General features: G+C 30.8%; 1 protein-coding gene across 2 annotated transcripts in view; it reads right to left on the reverse strand.

The window, feature by feature from the left end:
- Positions 1-17,091, reverse strand: part of LOC136982385 (protein MEMO1) — a 41,141-nt gene that overhangs the window by 1,109 nt on the left and 22,941 nt on the right. Inside the window, exons 6-7 of one of the 2 annotated variants that reach the window (XM_067278876.1) lie at positions 16,889-17,025; positions 8,113-8,189 (exon numbers count right to left, since the gene is read on the reverse strand). In XM_067278876.1, the coding sequence (XP_067134977.1) occupies positions 8,113-8,189; positions 16,889-17,025 (214 nt within the window). The remainder of the gene's footprint in view (positions 1-8,112; positions 8,190-16,888; positions 17,026-17,091) is intronic. The other variant, XM_067278877.1, reaches the window with a different exon arrangement.

Here is a 17,091-nt window from a genome sequence, read left to right on the forward strand (position 1 = left end):
CACACACGTCTTATGATGTGATGTTTGAATTTTCAAAGTTTTTTCTTTGTTGCTTAAAATACAGGTATCCCTTGATTAGTGTAATTAATTAATCCCTCAATGCTACCATGCATATCAAAATTGCATTAATCAAATACTGGACATTGATACCATAGTACCAAATAATGACGACTCTAGAACAAATTTTTGGTTAATAAATATTTTTATTTTAATTTTGTCATCTGCAAGAAAAGCTTTCTATGATAAAAATGAGTAAATAATTTAAAAAGTAAAATGAAACCTTAGAGCCACCAGCCAGCTTACCTATGTCAGACAAAATTAAACTTGATCCAGTTTGTTCACTTAATGCACACAGAACACAGTCATCATGTCGGTGATACAGTAAGATTTGTTCAAGTTCATGAGTTGTTGATCAATTTTTAACAATTTTTTCCTGAAATTTCTCTTTGCAACTGCTTTTGGGAGTCCCATATGTTTGTATCCTTTAGTTCAAAATTTCCCAAACAAAACTTTCAAACCACATTTGACATGTCCGTTGTTTAGGAGCACCTTTTCATTATATTAAGAGTATTTTTTACTGTTTGTATAGCATTATATCTTTTACGAAACTTAAAAGCATGCGTGATATGCATTTTATCTGCAGATATTTTGATTTGATTTTGCACAAACAAAATGTGAAGTTAAGTTTTACAATAGCTTATAAACAAGGAATACAATAATCATGTTAGTTGTGAAATTTAACACATTACTGCTATCCTAATTAAACTACACTCATGTGCAAAACTTAAGGATAATGTGCATTTACATAGAAAACATGTTGGAAAATAGTGGTAAGTGCAGTCAAGTGTGACACACAGTCACACTTGATCCATGAACCTACTGCTTGGTGGCACTTTAAACACTCGTAGTCAGATACGTGCCTTGCGCAGTTTCAACACACCAATAGTTGTGTTCATTGCATCACAGATTGAATACACACAGCAGTGCTGGTGGCCATACTGGTGGTGCACGTGTAGTAGAATGGCACAGAGACACCATTTAGATGATTTTATGCACGGACGAATCGTCGGACGACTGGAGAGCGGTCAGACCCAAATGGAAGTGTCGCGTGCATTGAGTGTCCCCCAAAGTGTCTGGCGATGATTCCAGCAAGATGAAAACATCACTCGAAGGTATGGCGGAGGCCGTCTAAGGTGTACCACCACCACCGGCCAAGAGGACCATACTTATGCCTAACAGCCAGACGCAACAGACATAGCACTGCCTCGGATCTTGCTAGAAATCTTGCAGCTGCTACAGGGACCAACATTTCAAGGTTTACAGTATACAGACAGTTAGCTGAGGGACACCTGTATGCCAGAAGACCAGTAAGATGTGTTCCATTAAACCAAGTGCAAAAAAGAGCTCGTTTGAATTGGTCCATGGAACATCACACATGGATCCAGGAGCAATGGAGTCATGTCTTGTTTACAGATGAATCCAGGTTTAGTCTCAGCAGTGATCACGACGTGTCTTCATCTCGAGAGAACCTAGAACATGGTTCCATCCAGAGAACATTACTGAACAGGACCAGTACAGAGGTGGAGGAGTCATGGTGTGGGGTGGCATCATTCTGTGGTCTTGCACTCCCCTGCATGTCTTCCCACGGGGTTCGATCACAGGTGCAGTGTATCGGGATACCATCCTAGACCAATATATTTCTCTCTTTCGAGGTACAGTAGGCAGTGACTTCATTCTGATGGATGATAATGCTCGTCCCCATCGGGCAGGCATAGTGGATGAGTACCTCGAAACAGAAGATATCAGACGATTTGATTGGCCCAGTCGCTCGCCAGACTTGAACCCAATAGAGCATGCATGGGATATGCTTGGCAGGCAGATAGCACGTCGTCAAATGGCTCCAAGGTCCATTCCAGAGCTCAGGGAAGCACTGGTTCAAGAATGGGAAGCCATACCCCAGCCACTTCTTGATAACCTCATTCTCAGCATGCATTCATGTTGTGGTGCATGTCTTGCAATGCATGGTGATCACACACACTATTAATGTCCCTGTGCCACACCTTGTTTCCTGGACTAACACATGGGTACGTTTTCTGATTATCACACCATTCTCAATTGTCGTCCATGTTGCCCACTCTGTACCTTTTTTCACACTGTTTGCAGTTTTATACCATTTGCAATGCAATTCATATATGGGAAATTCTCCTTGTTTTTCTTGTCATAAATACCTTATATCACATTATCCTTAAGTTTTGCACATGAGTGTATTTGGTTGTTCAGAAAGTAATTTCATTTTTCTTTTACCACCAGTTGTATTTTTACCAGCCAATTTCATTCTAAATCATATTGTCATTATGTATTTTGACAGCTGACATTTCAAGGCTTATTTGTAAAAAATTTTGTTTGATTCTTTGCAACTGTTTTTTTTTTTTTTTGGTGTCCCATCAAGTATAGAAAATTGAAAGCAGCATTTTTGGCATATTTTACTTATTACCAAAAAGGTAAGAATGCTGTTCAAGCAAACTGTGTGATGTGCATGGAGAAGATGTGTTGACAGAATGACAATGCCAAAACTGGTTTGCAAAATTTCTTTATGGCAATTTCAATATTGAAGATGCACCACATTCTGGAAGGCCAGTTGAAGCTGATGAAAACAAAATAAAGGTATTGATGGAAGCAAACCGCCGAATAACACAAGAAATCTCTAAGAGATTAAATTTGTCAAATTCAACCATTTATAACCACTTGAAACAACTTGGTTTTGTTTCAAAACTTGATATATGGATTCCACATGTTCTTAAAGAAAGAGATTTACTCCATTGCATTGATATCTGTGATTTGCTTCTCAAATGTCAAGAAAATGATCCATTTTTGAAGCAAATTATAACTGGTGGCAAAAAATGGATTGTTTATAACAATGTCAAATGCAAGCGATCGTGGAATTGAAGAGATGAACCTGCTCAAAGCACTTCAAAAGCCAATATTCATCAAAAAGAAATGATGCTGTATTTGGTGGGATTTTAAGGAAACTGTTTTTTCGAGCTTCTATCAGACAATTCCACAATTGATTCAAAAGTTCACTGCCATCAACTGGACAAATTGAGTGATACCATCAAACAGAAAAGGCCAGATTGGTCAACAGAAAAGATGATGTGTTTCACCATGATAATGTCAGACTTCTCACAAGTTTGCTAACTCGTCAACTGTTACAGCGTGGATGGGATGTGCTACCACACCCACTATATTCACCAGATCTGGCATCCTCAGATTATTCTTGTTCTGGTCTTTACAAGATTTTTTAAACAGTAAAACATTTACTTCAAAATCACTTGGATCAGTTTTTTTGTAAGCAAAGATCAGAACTTTTATGAGCATGTAAGCATGCTACTTACTACCAGAAATTGACAAAAAGGTATTGGACCAAAATGGTTAATATATAATTCAATAAAATATTTATATATTATAAGAAAATTGTTTTTTTCCATTAAAAAAAACGAAATTACTTTCCAAACAACCCAATATATATATTTATTCTACATTGGAAATCACCCTCAGCACAAAAAATAGCAAATTCACAAACAGCTTATTTGCTGAGAAAAACATATCTATGTTAAGTAAAGACAGCTATTAAAGCCACGTTAATTAAAATCTCTGCCACATATATAAAGGGATTGCCACAATTAATTTTGCACATTAATCAAATCCCGTATTAAGCAAGGGATACCTGTAGTTTCATTGTTTAGCTAAAAGGTAGCAGAAGATATATATAGTACATTGGTTCCATTCTTATTTTGGGAAATACTATAGTATATTAGTTTAGTTACAAAATTTTATTAGAACTACTTAAAGTTCTTAAATATCTATAAAATCTTTATATTAAAACAAAATTGTATACATTTTTATTTATTAAAATTCGGTTGAAGTGATTATACAGATTATTTGATTTAAAATTTGTATTCAGTTATATAGAGGATGATTCAGAACTCATGGAACAAACTTTAGAAAGGGATGGTAGTGCACAAGACAAAAAAACATTTTTTTGATAGGAAAGTATGTGTGCAAGTGACACATTGAGGCACAAATATAAGAAAACACATGAGAGGAAACAAATTGTTTACTTACAGCATCATTGACAAGTGCATCTTTACAGCAATGTTTACAATAATTGTTTGAAATTGATTACATCAACAGTAATACATGCTCGGCAGCATCAATGGAGTGATTTGCATATACTGTTGCTGGTAGAGGGCAGTAGGTGGATTGCTGCCCTTCAACATTATACATCTGCAGGAACATGCCATTTGCTATAACCCATGATGGGAGATATTATGAATGCTGAGAAGGCAGATACGCATCTAATGTACGGGGGCTGCAAATGATAGTGGCAGAGCAGCACTATGAATGTATCAGGAACACTTTCTGAATAGACAAATGCCAGACCACAAAATGTTTGAGCATTTACACCAGCAACTTTGTGAAACTAGTTCCTTCCACTTCAAGAAATGGGTTGACCACAAGCTGTACGATGTCCACATGTGGATGAATTCATCTTAAACCTTGTGGAGAACAGACCTGACACAAGTACAAGAGCTATTGCACATCACAGGTGTGAGTCAACACACCATTTGGAGCATGTTAAACAAAGAATAATTATACCCATTCCATTTCCAGAGAACTCAAGCTTTGAAAATGGAAGATTATCCTCTGCACATAGGATTCTGCCAGTGGTTTTTGCAGCAGTGTGCATTGCAGTCAGACTTCCCACCTCATGTACTATTCACAGATAAAGCAATTTTTACACACATAGGTATTTTCAATGTGCACAACTGTGTGGGCAATCTCAAATCAATACTTTACACATCCATGTGTGTTCCAAGAATGATTCTCTGTGAATGTGTGGGCAGGTATTGCAAACAACTTTCTGCTTGGTCCATATCTACTACCAAGGCAACTCGATGGCAGATATCACATTTTTCTGGAAAATGTTTTACCAGAATTGCTTCAAGATGTTCCAATTGTCATTCATAATCGACTGTGGTTTCAGCATTGACGTGCGCAATTACCTGGATGCCACTTTTGGGGCACAATGGATTGGTGATGGTGGACCGGTCTGTTGGCCACTCCAATCACCTGATTTATCAAGCCTCAATTACTTCTTATGGGAACATCTGAAGGCCCTCATTTATGAGAATCCAGTTGACTCTGTTGAGGACCTTGTTGCTCAAATAACCATTGTGATTGCACATGTGTGAGATATACTGGTATCTTTGAAACTGTATACCAATCACTCCATCGACCTGCCAAGCATGCATTACTGTTGCTGGATGCAATTTTGAACAATTATTGTGCACATTGCTGTAAAGATGCACTTGTCAACAATGCTGTAAGTAAACAATTTATGTTTCGTTTCATGTGTTATTTCTTGTGTTTGCATCTCAACATGTCACTTGCCCCCATATTTTCCTGTACAAAAAATGTCTTTGTCTTGTACTCTAACACCCCTTAAATGTTGTCCCATGAGTTCTGAAGCATCCTGTATATACTGTATTTTTATATAGGAAACAAAGTCAGTGCATGTTGTTATAATATTTACTACATAACAAAGTTTTGACAGATACCTAATTTGATATTTTAGATTTTATTATTCTTGCTACTTTTTAAAAATAACCAACTGATTTTTTAATCAATAAACTTTATAAAAAAATTCAATTATAGTTGAGAGTAAAATCAAATGGCGTTCCTGTTTTATTTTTTTTCCATTCTTTTCTGTTTATCATATTTATCAATATTACAGATGAGAATACAGTAGAGTTGTTTATCCGAACACCGGTTATCCAAAACGTCAGTTATCTGAACGCTTTCCAATCGGACTGTGTCGTGCTGAATCAAACTTTTTTGATACTAGATTTACTTCCAAAATATAATTTTTATATTTTTCAACATATTTATTTTGTTTGTACAAAATAAAGAAATAATTTTTAACGATACAATAGCCTCGATTATTATTATAAAAATTTTCGTTAGGCTTAAAATCGACAAAAATTCAACACGGAGCAACACGCAACAGAGAAAAATTTCAACATTGGACAGGTTAATATATTTTTTCATACATAATCGATTATCCGAAAAATCAAGTTATCCAAACAACTCCAGTCCCCAATTGATTCGGATAAACGACTCTCTACTGTATTTTTAAACTTACTGATAGGGTGTTTAATGCTTGAATAAGTTATAAATGTAACTTATTCAAGCATTAATTTCAAAATTGATAAAATACTTATGACAAAAATAGCAATATGTAACAAAGTTATCAAATGCAATACAGGTAAATTATCCAAAAAATTCATTATCAAAGAGAAATGTCTGATGCCAAAACGTAAATATTGATATTTCAAAATTTTTAGACATTATCAATTCTGGCAATATTATTTGATCTTTTTTCATCCGTTTAAACAATAAACATCAGATAAAATGAATGTCTGCGGACCTATCATATCAGCAATAAAGCAATAATTGGAGGACCTATCATGAAGCAATAATTGAAAGAGAAATTCAATTATTAATTCATAAAGTCATATTATACTACATGATAGAGTCAAAAATAAATTAAACTTTGATGTTACCTAGCAGCATTTGTAATTTTGAGCACATGCATGTTTGAACATTTTCTTACACACATCAATACTTGTTCAAAACACTTGTTCCATGCCTGTATTCAGAAGGACCAGAACACAAAACATCAAAATATTGGAATATGTAGGCATGCATCATTGGAATTTTGAAATGATGCATTATGAGCAACAAATCAATATAAAATTCTGTATCAAATTTGGTACATTCTTTCCCAAAACATTTAATTTGCTTAGAAAAGCATATGGTAACAAAATGCCATTTGTACTAGTATATGTAACAAGTAAGTGTTTTAAAGAAGGCCATGAATCAACAGAGGACAATAGCAGGTGGGTCAACTTCAGTAAAAAATAAAAATTTTACATCACAAAAAGATCAAAAGAGACTATAGACAATTGACACCATTGACAATTGTGGTTACCATTTTGGGAATTTCATTTGGCTCTGTACAGTACATGTCATTCCTCATGACAACTTGAAATGCATTGCATCCATTCTTACATTATTCTTAGAAAGTTATCAGATTAGCAGTTGAAGAATGTTTACTCATCAGCAGAGACTGATTGATACAGTTGATATGACTCAGATAACTAAACAGTTATTACTGATGATGAAACTTTAATGCTTCTTGTGGGATCTGCAGAACAAACATGCCTCAGTCAGCCTCTTCACCAAGGCAGAAAAAAAAATTTCACCTTGACAGATTTTGAAAACAAATTCAATACAACAATTAATTGCATATTTAATTATATCTAATTAAAACTTGTAAAATGTTATTTACTCAGCTAGTGAACTTAAATTCAGCAATTCCAACTTGAAAAGGCTCAATCATTTAGCAGGAATTTTGAATAACAAATTTAATATCTGCTTCACTATTAGAAAATTATTAATGTGAGATATGGACTTGAAATGTTTTTCAATGCCTGGTCAAAAACTACTTATAAACTCTTAAATTACTCTGATTTCTTTGTATGGATAGAAATTATATGACTGCACTAAAAACATGTTCAATCAAATATGATACGTGAAGTACAAGGGGAGCTTCTTAGTATTTGAATTGATACTTAAATCCACTGTTGCAGTTATTCAATCAATGTCTATTCAATGTGAAAAACAAATTAACTGTAATAAATGTCAATGATCAAATCATAAGTAAAAATCACTTGGAAGACTCATTTCTAGCAACTACTGCCAACTACTTGCCTCTTACTTGTTACTGCCCACTTAGAGTGCCCATTAGGAAGTGAAATTGATCACTTTGGAAATTACTCTACAATCATCAGAATAGAAATAATTGATTGTTCAAAAATTATTTAATAATAAATGTGTGGAAATAAACTTTTCCATACAATGTATTAAACTGAGTAATGAAAACTTAAAAAAAATTTTGTTTCACATTGTACAATATATATCATTAAATAATCAAGATATATGATTAAAGTACTAAATTATATAAAAAGCATTAATAAAATAAATACTTACCATTTCATCTAACTTTTGAATAGATTGATAAATATCACCCCATGTTTTGTCATAATATTGATAATGAAATCTTGCACCTAAAATGAAATGTATTTTAGTATTATGATTGATAAACAACATAAAAATGTAAAGATTGCTCATTTTTTAAATAAAATTTACTTTGCTAAGACTGTAGTAATACTTACAAATATTTATATTTGTAAGCTCAAATTGTAAATTTCTTTATCCACTACATATTAAGAATAACTTAAAAGTAATACTGAACAGTCAATTTAATAAGTTTAAAATAATTTAATTCATCAGCAGAAAGTGCCAATCTTTGAATGACAATAACTAGAAGAAATAAAAAAATTATGAAAAACTTAAATAAGGAGATATTCAACCTGGTCTTTTAAATATTTTTGTGTAAAAATTTTATTTCTAAATAAAGTATTTAAAAAAAAAAAAAAAAAAAAATCAATGTTTTTTACTTAAGAGAATGTTTAGAATATTTGAAATCATGTTCAAAAAGTTTAGAATATGAAATAATTTTTATATAGTATTGTATAAATTATAATCCAGTAAATGTCACAAAAATCATTTTTAACGACAAAAGTATGTTTTGTGTTGATTTAAATAATGAAAGAAAAGTTTGGTACTTGAAATGCAAAACCAAAGAGTCATTAAATTTTCCATTAAAGTTATAGTATGGGGGTTCACTTGACTGTAAAGGACTTAGAAAATTATTGTTATTTCGTTTTAATGATTTTTTTAGACAGTAATGACATGTATTGTGATATTTCCTCATTGCAACAACGGAAGATCATTTTCAAGATGATGTAATCTTTCAACGGATGAAGTTAAATGTTTTACATGCAAAAAAGTCAGAATGGTTTACATCTACAAAAATAGAAATCTTGGATTCCGCCTGGAAATTCACCAGAGTTATCCTCAATTGAAAATAATTGGTCCATTTGTAAAAAACAAACACAAGAATCTAATCCAACCAATAAACAAGATTTAAAAGAAAAACTTACAAAAATTTGGTCTGAAATTAGTCTTGAACAATGTCAATCATTTATTGATAGTATGCCAAAAAGAATAAAATCTATAATTCATAATCAACGAGATGAAACCATTAGAATAAAATATTCTAATGGTTGCACCTCCTTTATCATTCATTCACTTAAGTAAATAATTATGACTTTTTAATACTTTATTTAGAAATAAATTTTTTATGTGAAAATATAGTTAAAAGATCAGGCTAAATTTCTCTTTACTTAATTTTTTCATAATTTTTTTTATTTCATCTAGTTACTGTCATTCAAAAGGTTGGCACTTTGTGATAAAGTTAAATTATTCTAAACTTTTTGAACTGACTGTACATTTAATATTTAGGTTAAATTAATTCCTCTTCCTCTAAATTATCTTCATTTTAAAGTAGCTCAAAAGTTTTTTTTTTTTATCTATCTATAAAAATTCAATTATAGTATTTAAATAAAACATTTTCTAAATACCTACTTAAATAAATAGTTTATAAATTAAAAACAGCAGAAAATAAGATTACTATTAAGAAGAATAAATACAGTGGTACCTCTTACTTCAAATGCTAAATTTGACAAAAATTCCCCTTGGAGTTTGAACAATGCTTCGATGTTTGACCTGCACACGCAGTAAAAAATACTCTGGAAGTGTAAAATAAGCTGAACAAAGAATATGATCTAAAATTAGTAATAATGTGTTAAATTTCACAAGTGTTAAAATTAATCACACAATTATCTTAAGTAATAGCAACTATTAAAAATACGCAAAAGCTTTGTTTGGCAATATAAACTTTACGTATTGCATGGAATTCGAGAAGTGTGTGGAAAGAATGAAGTATAAGAGGAAAGTCATAATATTGATGATTGAGATGAAAACAGAACTCATCACGAAGCAAGAATATGGTACACGTGTGATGGATCTGGTGGCCATGTTTAATATGCCAAAGTCAACGGTGTACAAACAATACATGCAATTTTTATTTTACAATGTTATACTGTATTTGCATATTTTATTTATTGTTTTCATATTTTAATTTATTATTTAGGACATTTAATTTGTTATTTTTATCTTAAAGTATGTGTGTTTGATGTTTTAAGTTTTTTGAAATGAGTATTATTTAGGGTCTGGGAGCAAATTAATTCACTTTCTTTTATTTCTAATGGGAAAAAACTGCTTTGAACTTTGAATGATTTGGAATTCAAATGGCCTCCCGGAATGAATTAAATTTGAAGTATGAGACACCACTGTAATAGTATATAATAGTATATAATTTTTATTTTTAATTTCCATAAATTATGATCATGAATTTGATTGATCACTATCACTTTTTATTCTCTTATTCAACATGATTTTTCTTTGACTTTACAAAAAGTTCAGATATTTTTACTCCCTCTAATAATCTATATTCTCTTTGTGGTAGATATCCAGGATAAAAGACTCATCATATTTAACAAAGAGCACAAAAGCCAATTTTTGAAATAGCTAGATGAGTCTTTGAAGGCCCAATAAATAAAGCAAAGGAACTAAGAATATTTTATAAAATAAAGTAAAACAGCATACTGAATAAAAAAAGAAAAAATAGCATTTATAAGAATAGATTTGATTGGCTTAACTTTGGTATGCAAAGTTCATTCATGTTAAAGTTTCTATTTACAGTAATCTTATCAATTTTCATTCAATTCTGACTGTCAGTTCATTGCTTACAACTACTATTTTTTCATTCTAAATACGTTAGTATTTAGAATGAAAACAGAAATAATATTTTCCAAATAATAATACCTCATTTATATTTCCATTATTCCTTGATAACTAATATAAAATTTAATTATTATTTATCTTAATTTCTATCAAATGGTAATTTAATATAACTTTCAATAAAATTATAAAAGAAATATAAACATCCAGTAATGCCAAATGATTGCTGGATTATATTCAGCTATAATAAAGCTACTACTTATTAATCAAAAGTCAAGTAATTTGGCCTAGAGGTAGGTGTTACTTGCCACTCTTAATAAATTTAATTATTATGATTAAATTAATATTTAATAATTAATTTAAAATGTTCTGCAAGAAATGAATCAGCCTGAAGCTGGACTCAAACCTCTGCAACTCCCACTTGCTGTGCAGATGCACTGCCAGTTACAATACCCAGATCTCCATCCAATATTCACTTCCAAAACTATTCATTTAGATATAACCATACTATTTAATTAATAATTATTAGCGATTATTATAGCCTGATGTAATCCAGCAACTGTTTGGCATTATTATAAAAGAACAATATGTGAAATCTTAAATCAATTTGTATTGATGAGATTTAAAAAATTTATTTCTTGCTATGTATTAAGAAAAAATAATAGTACTGTTTGTAATTTGTATAAATATATCAAGAAATTTGATTATATTCTTGTTTTATGAATACATAAACAAGAATTAAACTTTTTCTAGATATTTTGCTGAAATATTAAAATATTTAGATAAGAAAATTTATTGTTTAAATATTTTAATATTCTAGAAAAATGTCTAGAAAAAGTTAATGTAAAAATGTTTTTGTTCATGAATATTTAATATTTATGTATTTTGAACAAAAACATTTCTTACAATGAACTATAACAAGTTATAACAAAAACTGACATATTTTAAAAAGTCAATTTTTAGGAGCAACTATTTAATAGAAATCATAGTGAACAGGTTGCCAAACAGAATTCACAATGCCATAAATTTGAAGATAAAAATCTTTCTATTTTAGAACACCCATAATTATAAAAGTTTTTTCTTAATATAAAGCAAAAAGCAAGCAAGAGGCTTTAGAACTTAAAAGCACAAATTAGAATTCAATTTATATAAATGAATAAAAGTTAGAATAATTGAAATTAAATATTTGTTTTAATTTACAAGTTAACAAAATAATCTTATAACTCTTTAGATTTAAATAAACAAATAGTAAACTAATTATGCAGTGTGTTAAGAAATTAGACTGAGAAAATGAAATGGGTGATAGAAGGCATCAATACAAACAATTTTGGTCAAATGAACTGGAGTTGCTGCAGCACCCCTTACAAGACAGAGCAATAAAGAAACTTTAGAAGCCTATATAGAAAACAATGACAAAATTAAAATATTCTTAAGTACTTATGGGTTAAGAGGAGACCAGTTGGAAATTGCGATTTTTCCGAATAATGCAAGTTTTTATTTTTCAATTTAAAACAATTGTTAAATCAAACAAACAATAAATTAATGATTTACAAAAGGGTTAGTTTTAATATTTAACAAATTTCAAAAACTGCTTACTTCTTACGATTACAGATAACCATTAATGTTACCTATGGTGCCGAAATGGCGGCTCATCTATGATTCCAGCAAACAGAAAAAACAGTGGGGACGCACGTTCTAACCTAACCTAACCTATTCTAATTACCATAATTATTATCAACCAAATTATTAGAATAGGTTAGGTTAGAACATGCATCCCCATATTTCTTCTCTTTGCTGGAATCAGAAACATGATATCAGTAATCCTTCTTGCTGTTTTTTCATTTTTAAAACTTAAAAGAGTAATTTTTCTTCTTTTTAGATTTAAATTTACTAGTCTATTGTTATTTAGATAATTTCATTCAAAAACGCGATTTTGATCGCAATTTCCGACTGGCATCCTCTTAACCCATAAGTACCTATTCTTATATTAAAAAAGTTAAATTTCTTTGAGAATTTTCATTTTAATATATTTGTTTTTATATAGAAAATTCTAATGAGGAATTAAAATAATCTTAAAATGTTTAAATTAAATAAAAATAGATAGTTTCTACGTAAGTGCTTCCCAAACTTTCAGTAACCATGTGTCCCTTTAAAGTTTTAGTATAAAATGTATCCTCTCTCAGACAAAGGTAATTTGGGAAAGTTGTAGAAATATTTTATTCAAATATAATAAATAATTATAAACATGTGAAGCAATTTTAATAATTAGATAAATTTATAGTTATATATATATCTAACAGTCATACAGTAAAAAATAAAAATTTAAATTTTATAATTTTTTTGAAATTTAAAAATGAAAAAGTGTAATGAGATGCTCTGTATCTGGAACTGCTGTATGTTACTATGTAATATAATTCGTCTCTGTAATTCAAAAGGTTTTTGGATCGTCTACCAAAAAACCTTTTGGATTACAGAGACGAATTATATATACATTGTAATGAGATGAATGAAATTGTTAGAAAAAATGTTGGTAAAACTCAGATTTGTTTTATTGTTTTGAGAGCCACAAGTACAGAAAATACAGCTTTACAAAAATATGAACTAGGAGAGAATAGATGATGCTTCAGAGTTTTTCTGACAAAATTGGACATTCCCTATTGTGTTATCAAAACAGAATTAGTGTACTTTAGTCATATTTTTTGAATATCGGTTCTAATAGTTATTCTTCTGACTACAAAAGATTTTGATATTATTTCAATGCTGATATTAAAATGAATGTGTGTCACTTAACAGTTTGAATTTTGCATTGCATTGCAGTTTGATTTGCATTGTTTATATTAAAACAATGCAAACAGTTTGAACTACACAATTGAAACATGACTGTTTGATCAATCAAATACAGGAAATCCATATTAATTCAAACTTAGATAGTTCAAAATCCCATTAATTCATAACTGTACTATTGTCTCGGCTGAGGATATAGGGATTTACATGTTAAGGAATTTGGTTAGTTCAAAATATGGCTACTTCAAAATTCAAAGTGAAAATTCTGTCCAAATTGTGTTATGTACATTAACTTGTTCAAAGTGGCTCCATGCTATAAGAGAACAATAGACCAAAAACAACTCTAATCTGGTCAATATGGCTTTGCTTTTGCAGTAACACATTTTCAGATGTCACCTTACATATGGACTACCTCTTTTTCTCTTATTTCATAAAATACAGCTGGGTTTCAGAATTGTGAGATTGGGCTATGGGTAGCAGATTAAGTCATTTGTAGGACTTTAGGCTACTACTTTTTGAGCTACTTTAAGAATAATTTGGGCTATATTTTGAGGTATTCTGCTTTACTTTTTATAAAATCTATCTGGCAACCTATGAGGTTCTTACCAGACATGCCTGCAGTTTATTTATATTATTATTATTAATTAACAAAAATAGCATTCTGTATACATAACCATATTCCATTTGCTTAATAAATTACATCAGTTGTGGCATTTGGCCTACCGTACAGAAATATGTTAATCTTGGATAATTTGAAGTCATGAATATTTTGTCCCGAATTTCGAATTAATCAGGATCTCCTGTATAACCCTAATGGAGATCAATACACACCAAGAAAGACATTTTGTTTAAAATTCTTTTAGATTTTTTAGTTATATATTTTATAATTAAGACTTCAATATGTACTGTACATCTGTAATATGATAACAAAAATATAACAAACAAGGTGATCAAAATTAAGAGTACTTATTTACTCCCCTAATGACTTTTTATGTACAAAGTCAAGAACAATAAAGTTTAACAAAGAAAATTTTATTGGATATAATCAGAGCTGGGGAGTCAGCTTTTTTTCTGCCAACTGACTCTGAAGTTGACATTTTCAGCTTGCTGACTGACACCTTACTACTTATATTTTTATTGTTACTCCTTAGTATTTTTAATTAATTAATTTTTTTATGTTACTGTGGGATGAGCATCCCAAATCATGTATGACTATACTGTAACTAACATTAAAAATAAATAAATAAAATATATATATATAAATTCATCATCATTTCATCACTGATATATAATTCATTAGGCTAATTTACTAATTAGCAATACACTGTTGGTTCTTTTACTTTATTCAAAAGAAAAATTACAAAAATTTACAGAATTCACCATGCCCCATATATAAAAAATAATCCTGTCAAGTTTCAAAATTTTATGTTCATCTATCCTGAGATATAATGCAAAGTAGACACCAACACACAAACAGAATTTAATAGAGAGATTGTTTTTACATTTTTGGGCTCATGGAGTGTCAAAAATGTCAATAATGAAAAATCCAGTGGGGTCAAAATCTGACAGATTACCATACTTTACCAATGTTATATTCTGTAACATAACCAGGAAAGTAAAAATAATTACAAATTATACAGTTAATTAAGGAGTTAGCAAAACTTTTACAATGCTGACCCCCAGAGTTCTGGATATAATCAAAATGTGGAAATGAAAATCAGATGCAGCTTTTAAATACAGATATAATTTTTAGGTAAAAAATGAAAGTCATCAATTTAAAAAAAAAAAGCAAAAATTTGAGAACTGAATAAAACATTCCATCACATGTCAGAAAAGTTTAACCACTGACTGTTTACCATTTTGTCATATTCCCCTTTCATAAATAAATAACTGTTTGAAGATGTTGAGGCATACTGTCAGTTTTGCCAGTTAATCTATATGTTAGAAGGTTCTGTCATTCTTCCACAAGAAAGTGTTCCAACTGCTCCTTGGCACAGACACTGTCTAGCAACACTACACTTCAAAATTAACCACACACTCTCAAATTGGATTGAGGTTGGAGCAGGCCAGTCACTGTAGTGTCCTAATTTAGTTTTCTCACAACTAAATTATCATCCATTCAGCTGTGTGTGGCAGAGTATTGTCAAGATGTGAAAAATTCAAGCACTTGCTTCTTGGCATGCATCCATGACAGAAATTCCTTTCACAAAATTTTAACAAAATTGTAAGCTTTAATAGTGTCACAACAGATACATAAATGACTAACCATACAGTACCAAACCATTACTAATACTAGTTTTTGAACAAATCTTTGATAACATGATGGTCATGATCAGCTTCATCTTTCCATTGGATGACCCTGACCAATCAAATCAAATGATATTCAGAATACTGATTCATCTGGCCAAATCCCATGCCTCCACCTTTGTAGGTCCTACTTCAGACAGGATTCTGCCCACTATTTGCAACTGTGATTATTTATCATCATTAAGTATGGTTGTTTGGTGCAATACAGGCAGGATCCACACTGGGCTAGGTAGTGATACTGTATGTTCAGAAATGTTAGTATGAAACACTTTCCTTGTTGACTTTTTCTGTGACAGATGCCAGTATGACAATATAGCATTTTAGCAGATGCCCATCAAGGCACCAGCAGGCATAGACGGCCTTTCATCTTGCCAGGCACCACACAATCTATTGTTACATAATGTATAACTGAACATACAACACTCCTTGATGCAATTTTGTGGTCCAAAAGCTCCTGATGTTCCTTAATGATCATTTTGCAAATATCCTTGTTTACAAGTTTCTCTTTGCATTTTTGTGTGATTTGCTATATTTTGAATCTGCTTTCTTTAAATATTCTAGTTAGTACTGTCCTGCATCCCTACTTTACATATTTCAAATCAATTTATACTAATTTCTGACCAGTGGTTTCTGGCACTTGTTGGACTCAGTTTTATCCAGTTTCCTGGTTGCCACTTTCTTTCAGGAATTCACAACCTAAGATCTGTTTTCCATTTAAAAACTATATCTATACTCCAAAATTACATCTGATTTTTCACTACTTTGATTATTTCCAATAAAATTTGTACAAGTGAACTTTATGGTCCTTGTCTTTGTACCTGTAGACCCAGGTATGTATGCCATACTTGAGAGACACTAGACTATGCAATTACTTTCATCATAGCTTTCAAATTGACTTATAAAATTAGCATTAAAGCAAATGTATATACTAAGTACTGTATTTAAAAAAATTTAATTAGATAATCACCCCAATGACAGAAATCTGAAGATATAACAAATAAATTGCAGGGTTCAGCTAGATATTTACTGAAGATTTTGCCATAAATAGCTTCTTTATCAGTTGTCAATGAACCTACCATTACTGGAATGATTGTAAATTGATGGCTGGAAAAAATATAAAAAAACTGATGTGTAACAACTTTAAAAGTAATTCTAATAATTATTTTTAAA

Source organism: Centruroides vittatus, unplaced genomic scaffold (genome assembly GCF_030686945.1).
Source record: "Centruroides vittatus isolate TY-2023 unplaced genomic scaffold, ASM3068694v2 contig_824, whole genome shotgun sequence".
NCBI classification, from domain to species: domain Eukaryota; kingdom Metazoa; phylum Arthropoda; class Arachnida; order Scorpiones; family Buthidae; genus Centruroides; species Centruroides vittatus.